At 39.7% G+C, this 10,798-nt stretch overlaps 1 protein-coding gene across 2 annotated transcripts in view; it reads right to left on the reverse strand.

The window, feature by feature from the left end:
* Window positions 1-10,798, reverse strand: part of atf6 (activating transcription factor 6) — a 35,852-nt gene that overhangs the window by 8,987 nt on the left and 16,067 nt on the right. The window contains exons 8-14 of one of the 2 annotated variants that reach the window (XM_015059108.1): window positions 5,396-5,581; window positions 5,222-5,313; window positions 3,236-3,382; window positions 1,865-1,960; window positions 1,678-1,780; window positions 1,074-1,144; window positions 593-704 (exon numbers count right to left, since the gene is read on the reverse strand). In XM_015059108.1, the coding sequence (XP_014914594.1) occupies window positions 593-704; window positions 1,074-1,144; window positions 1,678-1,780; window positions 1,865-1,960; window positions 3,236-3,382; window positions 5,222-5,313; window positions 5,396-5,581 (807 nt within the window). Of the gene's footprint in view, window positions 1-592; window positions 705-1,073; window positions 1,148-1,677; window positions 1,781-1,864; window positions 1,961-3,235; window positions 3,383-5,221; window positions 5,314-5,395; window positions 5,582-10,798 lie in introns of both variants that reach the window. The other variant, XM_015059100.1, reaches the window with a different exon arrangement.

Consider the following 10,798-nt stretch of genomic DNA (forward strand, 5'->3'; position numbering starts at 1 on the left):
TACATGTTAAACCCAAAAACAAAACAAAACAAAAAAACTTTTATACTTTGTTTCATATCGTAGATCAACAACATTGACGAAATCTGATGCAAATTGGTTTTACCAACTTAAAGAGACTTTAGTGGTTTAGTGGCTGCTTTTCACTCCACTGTCAATTAGAGGCCAAATACTACACGTATAAAAAAAAGATACACTTGACACAATAAAAGATGTGTTTTCCTCTCAGTTATTTTTTTTTTTAATTTATTTTTCAAAACAACAAAATCCTGAAATTTGCCCAATTAAGCCAGAATGGAAGAACACACCATCTCGTTTTGTAAAACCTTAATGAACTGTGTCTCTTCATAAAAGTACCACTAGAAAGGTTGGCTGTACTATGAGAGAGTTCCCATAATAACAAAATGCACATTACAATTAAGAAATTATATTGACAAATGATGATGAGGATTAATCTGTGATGGACTGGAGAGAACCCTGCCTCTCACTCCAATGGCCGCTGGAGCCAGTTGAGATAAAAAAAAAAAGTGGATTTAATCCTGCTTGTGAGCCAGGAGTAATTTACTTCCATCAGAATGATGAGGATTTAACTCACCCTCCGAAAAGACACCACGTAGAAAGTGTCTGGGCGGCGATTGAGCTCATCAAAGAAGTCGCTGTAGACGTGCTGACGTGCGTAGTAAACCTGCAGCTCACTGCCTGAATTTCTGTTAACAGGTTACAGAGACAACATTAACACCAATAAATGAATAAATAGGGTAAATAAACTGATATTTGCTCAGCAGATGAACCATAGACCCTTCTCCTAAGGGGATGAGCCTGATAGTGACTATTTGCACAGTTTAGCAATGGACTTATATTTATAAGCTCTGCTTGCCTTAAAACCTCAGTGTCCATTGCAACAAACAATAAAAGTTGATGATAATAGGTAACTCTTCTGGGTTGCCTGGATGTAAAATGTCAATCTAACATCTAAAGCTGCATCACAAAAAAGAAAAATAAGCCTAAAGCACAACAACAAACATCTCTAAAAAAAACAAAAAACAAAAAAAAAAACAAAAACAAGAAAGACTCACTTTTCCTCTGTATTTTCTCCGTGCGGGACAGTGACAATTTGGACAATTTCATCTTCCTTTTTATCCGTTTTCTGCTGAGGAAATGAACAGAATTAGCTCCTACATTTATATAAACACATCAAGAAACAGCTCAAAAGAGAAGAAAGAAACTGCAGCAATGCTGTCCACCACATAAACACAGAATAGCCTTAAAATAGATAGTTTCGAACTTGGGACAGAATGACGCGCGTCCTTAACACAGCCAATCAACTGTAGTGATAACGTAAGTCTCAGAATCACTTCATTACTGCCTCTCAGGGGAAAAATGTTGGAAAAGGGAGCAGGGGGGCTCTAATCCCAAAGCTCCCCTTGAAGTGTTATGTTTACTTTCTCAGGGCTGCCGGATTAAACCCTGGCCGAAAACGAGAGGCGGAAAAAGGGGGAAGATGTGAGTGGAGGTGAAAAAGTGGTGAAAGGGAGGATCTAAATTGCAGAAATACCTAAAACTGCAGATCACAACCTGGTTTACAAAGGAGGCGCCATTTCAATACAAATTCAGAACAGCTATGTAACAGGTAGCTTTCTCATAACAGCCAGCAAAGTCTGCATTACTGTTGTGGATTACCAGGATGTCTCTGATGGGTTTATGGTGGCTGTTACTCATGCGTCTGGTTTTGGTCTGCTCTACTGCATGGCGGTGGACCCAACCCCTCAATTCATGAGCCAACCTGTCAAGTTAGATCAGCGAGAATTGATTGATTTTGTGACTTTATGAAAAAAAAAAAAGGTCAAAACAATATTTCAGTACTTACTCAATGCACTTGGTCCTGTTGACAGAAGGCTGGCAGGGGGGAGGAGGTCTGAGAAAGTCGGGACTTTTCACGACCATCAGTGCCTTATCCTCCGATCTGCAACAACATCGAAAGAGACGCCATCAGATTAAAAAAATAAAATAAAAAACAAACCAATGAATGGAAATAAAATCAGAGATTGGTAGACAGACGGTTGAAGGGATGACCACCAGAGACGGATAGAAAAAAGCGAGTGCAGCCACCCAATAGGCCGCACCCAGGATGTCGATGACGGATGAAGACGATGGTCCAAAGAGACGCAGGGTTTACATATACTGGCGATTAGCAGCGCAGACTTTTTACATCATTTTCCATTTTTTTATTCTACTCTGGCTTTCATCACAACTGCGATTCCTCTCTGGGACTGAATCATTCAACCGCCTGAATGATTCACACGGTTGAAATGCTGATGGTGACACAGTCAGAAACAGCCTAAATGGAGGGTTGTTAAGGAAAACATGCAACTAACTTAATCTTTCTCCTGGGCTTTCCTAATGTGAGCTAACGGTTTATTTTTTTTATTTTTTTTGGCCTCTAAATGCTCTGGAAACAGCTTCACCAGATAATATGTCAGATCATTAAGACCTTATTACATATATTGTTTTTAATATGTAATAAAGCCTCAAGTAAACCTCCAGCCACACACATATGCACACGCACACACGCACACACACACACACACACACACGCACACACACCTTTCAGTTCAGTAGGACCTTAATTAATGTTGCGGCCCCCACCGTGTCATTCGTTGCCCCGCTGCGTTTGGTGCCATCACCCCTTTAGCAAAGGCTAATGTGTTCCTTCCTGCCTGAGCTGGTTAAACGCTGCAGGGAAACCCAATACCACTGGTGAATGGTTTGAATTAACATGTGACAAGGGAGGTAGCATGCAACGCAGGCCGGTAATGGTGATGACCACCTTGCAAAACACACGCAGGTTCTGGTAGTTTGCCAATAGAGGAATGTTATTTATGCAATTTCCAAAATGTGACTGCTCCGCCTAGAGGTCACTTAAAGTCGAAAGACAAATACATAGACTGCTGTGAAAATAGACCATTATCAACAATGCAGAGCTAAACGTCAAACACGGCTTGAGTCCACTTTTCCACCTTGTTACTCAAAGCACAAGCACCAGCTGTTTTTCCGTGGGTCTGCAGTAAAATAAAAAAGGCTGACACAACAAGTTGTTAATCAGTTCCCCGTATGTTTACAGGTGGAATAAATGAGCTGAATAGGGTGAGGCAGAACGCAAGCACAGGTGCATCCTGGCCTACTAACACACTGGGTGAGCACAAACACGTGAGCTACGCTGGTTTAGTTCCATCCCCACCTGTCTGGCGTCTCCGAGGGCGTGCTGGTGAGATCGGGACCCGCCGCTGCCGCCGCCGCGTCGGATTCGGAGAAATCTAGGAGGTGTCTGCCACTGTGATGCATGGGAGCAACGTCGAGGTTGGAGACGGAGCCCCTCTGAAACAAACTGACCACGACACAGACAGTCAGGAAGGATGTGGACAAACTCAGATACGCTTTTTTTAAAAAATCTTAAACTGCCCCTTGCTTGTCATAGTAAAGGATAAATAAGAATCTTTGATAAAGAAAAGAAAAAATGACACGGGGGTTCATTTTAAAATAAATTATTTTGAAGAGAACTGCAGATGTATATAAAAAAAATCTGTTTGGAAGTACAAGGTAGGGCATACAGTCACACTATTTGAACTTTCTGACACAGAGTGACATTAAAACCATAAACTTCATCGTATTACACTGCGAGCTGATGTCACATACCAACACAGTTTATATCATAATTGGAAAAGGGTTCATAAATTTAAAACATTTCATTAAAATTAATGTAAAAATGTGCCGGGCAGTGTATTTCAGCTCCATTGAGTCAACACTTGGCTCGCTGGGAATGTGGACAAAGTTAAATTCAGGGCAGTGCTAATAGAAAACCTTTGGCAATGATGCTGCCAGCTCTCAGAGCTGTATTGGTTTGTAGACTGTGATGAGGAGTATTAGTTTTCTCTGCCACAAACAGCATTTTCTATGCAAGTGAAAAGGGTTAGAAGGGTCACTTTCGCTCACATTTCTTATGTTCTTTTTACGGTTTGGGGAAAACTGCAAATGTGACTTTTTACGGCTTCCTTTAAAAAAAAAGTCTTTCTTCTTGGCTCTCTTGTAAAAAAAGGTACACAAATTCTCAGGTTTAATTGATCAGAATAAAAGATGATAATACAAACATCCTCTACACTTTATTTGGAAAGGAAACTTGAAAACCATGTCTCCTCCTTTAATTTTTTATGCCCCACTTAGTGTTAGACTATTGGGTAAAATCCAAATAAAGTATATCAAAAGTATAAAAAGTTCAGCTAAGATGAGAAAAGACAAACTTATTCATTACTGAGAACTAGAAAACAACCAAAAGAGCATTTTCCCAGCTCAGAAAGTAGGCAGAGCAAATCATCTCTCCAAACAAGTCATGCTTACATCTTTGTGGAAAAAGCTATTCCCAAAAGAAAACATTTTTGTAAAATGAAAACAAAATCTGACATTTTCGTTGGAGATGGAGGCCGAGTTTTAGTTTGTGGAATTACACAATTTCTCCGTCTGTTGGAAGTAACAAAGCTTTAAAATATATATATATATATATATATATATATATATATATATATATATATATATATATATATATCCCAGTTAAGCTTTTAGTTCAAATCATAATTTGTCAAGTGTTATTACAAACAACATAAGACATGTTTTAAATGTTTGGGCTCTGTCTTCCTTCGACTTATGGAATAACAAAGCAGTTTTGAACCGTCATTACCCATTAGATGTCTGAACAACAAAAGGAATAGGGCACAGGCATGTTACCAATAATTTCCTTCCCAATTATAGCACATGAAACAAAGAATGAGACCGGACTTGCACCTTCAACCAAACTAAACACCACTCATTGCTACAGTGAAGAATTATCGAGATAAAGTCAACGTCAACGCTGACCTAACAAGTTTATTTTTGACGAAATCCACAAACATTTGGTTTCCTGTGCAGACAAAAAGCAATAAAATACTTCATTGTTTTATACTGGCTTGTTCTGCTGAACCTCCAGCATGAGGAAGAATCTTACAGTGAGTCATGGGGCTTCCCGCTTGGCTTTCTCCGGTAATCAAAGACATTTACAGGGTTACACTTAGCGGTGGTATCCGGAGCTGTTCCCCAACAGTATCTGCCATCTTCAGCTCTCCTTTAGTTTCAAACAAAGCTACGGCCACCAAATCAAATCACCGCAGAGCGCAGATGCCGACAGAGCGACTCTCACCTTGTTGGTCCCACATTTAGCACCAGGAACACCAGAACCGCCATGAGGCACACGGCTCTCCTCTTGGGTGCTGTTGCTTTAAGAACCGAGTTCTGCAAAAACATCACTTTTATGTTACGACGCTATTTTGTCCCGACTCGTTATCTTTTCAGGGCCATTCGGAATATTTCTCACCTGACTCAGCAGGCCTTCCAGCTGCTTCTTCAAGTTGCCGTTCTCACTCTTGAGCGCCTCGTTTTCAGACAGCGCCACTTTCAGACGAGCTTCCAGCGAGAGCAGATACTCTTTCTTCTTCTTGCGAGAGAGCGATGCCGACTCCCTGTTTTTTATCATGCGCTGCTGCTTCTGGGACAGCCTGGACTGATGGGAGAGCGCAACAAAAACAGGAGCACAAGTTTAAAGGGTTGTGTTTATGTTTTTGCTCATTTTAATCATTAATCATTAAATTTTATCATTTTTAAGCTAAAAATGTTCATATTTTTTTTCTAATCTGATCAGAGCATGTTCTTCCACATGTCTTCCATGACCTGTGGGCTCAAAGCAAACCTGGCCCTGCACAATCATGCATAATATTTTGTCATTTACACAAAAAAAAAAAAATCTGTTCATTTTGACATGCCAAAAAAAACATTATAGTAGTATAAGTACAACATCTCAGTGTCAGTGTTTATGACTTTTTTCATATCCAATAGGAGCTACAATGTATGCTTGGATACCCTCTCATGAAATAGGTGGTAAATAAAAGATCAGAAAAATAAAATATTACAAACCACAAGGAAGGGAAAAAAAAGAGATTTTTTAGCAAAGAAGGTACTGGATGAAAAGCAGATCCAAAAGAGGAAAAGGGGACTCAACAGTGTCACATCTGTTTTCACTTCCATTTATCACAGCGATACAATAATAAACACACAAGTTCAAGATGTGTTTGCGTCGCGGAGCCCTCTAAAACAAACCCCAGTCTTAACGGTCCCAGAGACAGATCTACTATGCACTCGGCATGAATATATTTATAACAGAATCTCAGAGGTCAAGAGGTCATTTGCGAAGACTGTTTAAAATGCGAGGAAGGACGTGTTTATGGAGTGTGTGACTCTGTAAGGACTGGGTTTACATCCAAGACACATAAACACAGGGGGCTCTAGGCATCCTAGATGTCTGGATGGAGTAGAGACACGGCCGGACTCAACTTCTGCATTTAGACCGAGTTTGTCGGCACAAACGTAAAATACTTAACGCACGAAAACGAACGAATGAATAATTCAGCCGTAAACCATACCTCGCAAATCTTTCGCCTTCACCTCAATGAGAAGAGAAGCGAAATTTAGTCGCTGCATCCAAACCTAAATAGTGCATGAATGACAATGAACTCACGGGGAATGGAGTACCTGTCCATGCAGACCCTATGTGCCACCTATGTGCAGCAGTTTTTATTTTTCCAAGGCAATCATTTTCCTCGGGGTCAGCCTCTACAAGCACAGGCCTTACAGCTCCGATGGTGATTAAGTTATTTGGATTGCTGTATTTGTGTTCTGTCTCCTGAGAAACCCCTCTGTCTCTTAGCCCAGAACTGGGAGCCGTGCCACCAGACCCAGCCTGGGAACACTACAAGTAGCGGTTACCAGGGCAACCATGGATGGGGGGAGGACGGGGGAACTTTATATTGACTCGGCAATGAGAACGAGGTGGAGAATTTGGGACAGAACGAGGCATGTTTCAATAAGGCGCCTTAGAATCGTGAAGAGGTTAACACCAACGCGGGTTCGAGTTTGGTTTTTGTGACGGTGAGAAAGGTCAACAAGAATAGGAATATGCTTGGAAACGTGGTAACATACAGTGGCCAACTTTAGAGAGTGTACTGAGGAGGTCTGTGTGTGTGTGTGTGTTTATGTGAGTAATGCCAGAAGCCATTTTCCTCTCTGAGGGCTGATGTCCATTCAACTTCTCAACAGATGAATGCAGGTGAAGACAGAAAAGGAAGAGTTGTCGAGAGTAAAACAACAGTTCCCAGCATGCCTGACTCCCATTGAGTTTTTAGGAGCTTCCTTTTTTTTCAAGATTTCAAGGGTCACTGAGGAGGGAAATGAGCTGCACCAAGATTGGTCATTCTGCTTGTGACCAGAATCATGATTTTACACTTGACCAGTGCCTTGTTGGAAACTGGAAATATATTTTTTTTACCCAGTGCCAACAGATCTCACAAATAATAATGATTAAAAAAAAAATTATATGTGCAAGTTGTCAGTGCAGGAAAGAGATTCAGGGTTGGCCATCTTGAAGTTATTTTTTATCAAAAAAGCTTTCAGCAGACTGCTTCAACTAGCTGAGCATTTTACAGGAAAGTTGTTGGGTTTTGACCTTTGGCATACACAACAATGCAAACTGTGCTATGTGCTTTTACCATGCTCATCACTAATACAGGAAAGGAAAGACAAAAATACAACATTACTAAGTTTGTTATCACAAACTGAATGTTTCCAGAGAGTAGGAAAAGTAATTTTGCTTTAAATTAAAGCAAAGACACAATTGCCTAAAGTCAAGTCTAAGCAGGTCATGGCTTCCAATGAAAAACTAAACAAAACCTCAGGGATCTGGAAACAGGAACAGAATCTCTGCTTGGTGCCTTTCCAGCTTTAAACCCTATAACCAAATCAAAATAACTTTCAATTCATAAAACAAGTGACAAAGTTTGAAGATTTTGCTGTTAATGTACACTTCTTGCCATTTGTTTTCCATCGAATATCACTTTAGTTTAACGTTTGCCATGTTTCTACTCTCACTTAATCCTTAATCCCAATCATATGATTGCTTTGAACCTACTATGTTGTAATTTAATTAATGTGAGCAACTTGAAATATTTTTATATCATATAGTTTTGTTGTTATATGGACGTCATACGTACTACAAATCTGTTTTTAAACATGTAACTGATAAAAAGTGAAAAAAGTATCAACAAAGTTCAAACTATGGAGCTGGATATAAAGAATAAGCTTCCTTACAGGGGCAGTATTATGGAAAAATCTTTTTTTTTTAAATTTTTTATTTTTTTACCTTTACACCTTGCTATAACGTTATTCCCTCATCTAAATCATACCTGGGATGTTGCTTTAATTCTTTCATGCATGAGAAATCCTCTAATCTGTCATAGCAACCATTCAGCTGTGCACAAGGCCTGGGGGGGGACCCACTTCCTCCTCGGAGCTGCAGTTTCCAAGTTTCAGACTCACAGAGCATTTCTCCCCTGCAACGCCCCTGCTCAGCTCCTTCAGACTAGCCAGAAGAAATGAGCAAACACCTGATGGAACTGCTTATTTGCCGAGCTCATTATAACAAGCTGCTTCTTGGTGCAACGTAAAAACGCCGCTAAAGCGTTCATAGAGGAGCGCTGTTGTGATGACTTCCTGAAGGCAGAGTAAAACTTCTTTTAAGTCATATTTGATATATAGCATTTTTTATAACAACTGAAGTTAACATAGTTACTTGACTGTGCTATAAAATGGCACTGCCTCTTTTAGTAGTCCCTGATTGTTCAACATGATCTCAGGTCATCTTCATTTTCCAAATGATGAGAGGATTTCTTGTGTCCAACGAGTTTCAACCTGGAGTTGTCTCCGTTGGTGTAGAACACCCATATGGGTCAAGCAGACACATTATAATCCTTGGTTGTATAGCAGCCTATTACATTACACTGATCCAATCCCCTGATGGCTGTTTACAGCTGTCGCAAAGGGCTCCGTCCTGCGTAACACCTGCCTGAAGCGTGTAATCATTAGCAGCCGTTTGCACACCCAGGCCAAAATACAGTAATGGGAACAAAAAAGAAAAAAGAAAAAAAAAAAAAAAGCTAAACTAAACAGGAGCAGTGACATCCATGGGCTGGCTGAAGACATAACTTGCAGCAGCACCTGGCTCACGCATGTCATCTTTAGGAGTTATTTTACAACCTCAACAGCCAGCCAAAGCTGAAGCGTGTGAGCACAGCTGCTGAGGACGCGAAAGCAGCGCATACAGTCTCACACAGCGTGAATCGCCTCCTCGGGCTCTCCGACTCTCACATCCACTGACGTCACTGCGTTTGCTTAAATTGCCACCAGCTGAAATCTTTGACAGATTTTTGTAAGACTTGGTTTGTTTTGTTAAACATTAAACAAACTTTTTAAATCTAACATCTTGTTTTATGAACTTCCACGACTTTCCCTTGGGGATTAACAAATGTGCCCAGCATTCCTCCCTCCCTCACAATTAAGGAAGTAAGGAACTCGGACCCTCCCTTTAAAACCCCCAATTGCAAATGCTATTGACCCGACCATCACAATTTGGTATTTGCTTTGGCCACTAGAGTCTGAAATTCCTTCACATCATCCTCTAGATTTGGCAGGAAAAGTGTGTCTCCACACTTAATTATACCCACAATAACCGGACAAGTTCCAGCATTGTTGGGCTCAAGATGAATTGCCCAGACTAATAAAACAAAAATACTGAAGCCTTAGGTCATAACTGAAGGTATTCCCTTTCACACGCATCAGGCCCACAAGTCAGCTTTATACAATGATAATAAAGAGAAATCTGGATACATATTTTTGCTTTTTTTGGGTTTCAACCAATAAAGTGAAATACTGTTTAAATTAATAGGTCTTATTTAATTTACAGCTTTTCTTCCTGTTTTGTTAATTCCATGGTATAAACAAAACAGACCAAAGAATAATAAAAAAAAAAAACAATGCTGTGGGGGAAAAAAATAAGTCTAACAACACAATAAAAGTGACCTTTGTCATTGAACTTCAGATTTGCACAACAGAAAGAAATAACCAAGATGAAAAAGTAGAAAAACCCAACCAACAAGTCTGTAGGAAGAATCTGAAAGGTTCACAAAAATGTGAAATAAACAACCGCAAAGACGCACCACAAACTGAAGACCACCGACATTTTTTTCACATGTTGATTATCTGCGAAAGTCCCTGCTGCTGAAACGTAGCATCATGAAATCCCTAAAAATCCCAGCTGAGTGGAGTTAACTGAATATGTGTGGGAGACATATTGTCTGAATCTTTCACTCCACTTCAGCTACAATTATTGCAGTCATAAACAAAGCAGAAAAAAATAAAATAAAAATAAAAATCATCCGTGGAATTTTATTGTTCCAAAAAAGGCTAATAACCATGTCATTTTCTCCATAAATGATATACATCATCCTCCACACTTATTAACACCCCTGGTAAAAAAATAATATGTAAAGACACATAAAATAAATATTTTATTGCAGTAGCAATAGTTCTCAAGAGAACTTTAGAAATTGTTTTTGTTTTTTTTACTTCTCTTAGCAACCTCCTCACTGTGCATGATGGCAAAATGGATGTAGCTCTGCATCCATCATTGTCTGTCACGGTTCTTGTCGTTTTAAATAAGGAATGCACCGATCAGGCTTTTCCTGGCCAGTACATATTTTGTGCTTTCTCTGAGGTCTGACCTGCCAGTTTGGGTATTAACAGAATCTGTTTTTTTTTTTTTTTTTTTTTTTTTTTTTTAAAGAAAAAAAAAAAAAAAAAAAAAAATGTCCCACTTTTCAGGGTTTTTTTGTGT

The sequence above is a fragment of the Poecilia latipinna genome, unplaced genomic scaffold, assembly GCF_001443285.1.
Source record: "Poecilia latipinna isolate Pla-1442-1.1 unplaced genomic scaffold, P_latipinna-1.0 Scaffold64, whole genome shotgun sequence".
Classification (NCBI taxonomy): Eukaryota; Metazoa; Chordata; class Actinopteri; order Cyprinodontiformes; family Poeciliidae; genus Poecilia; species Poecilia latipinna.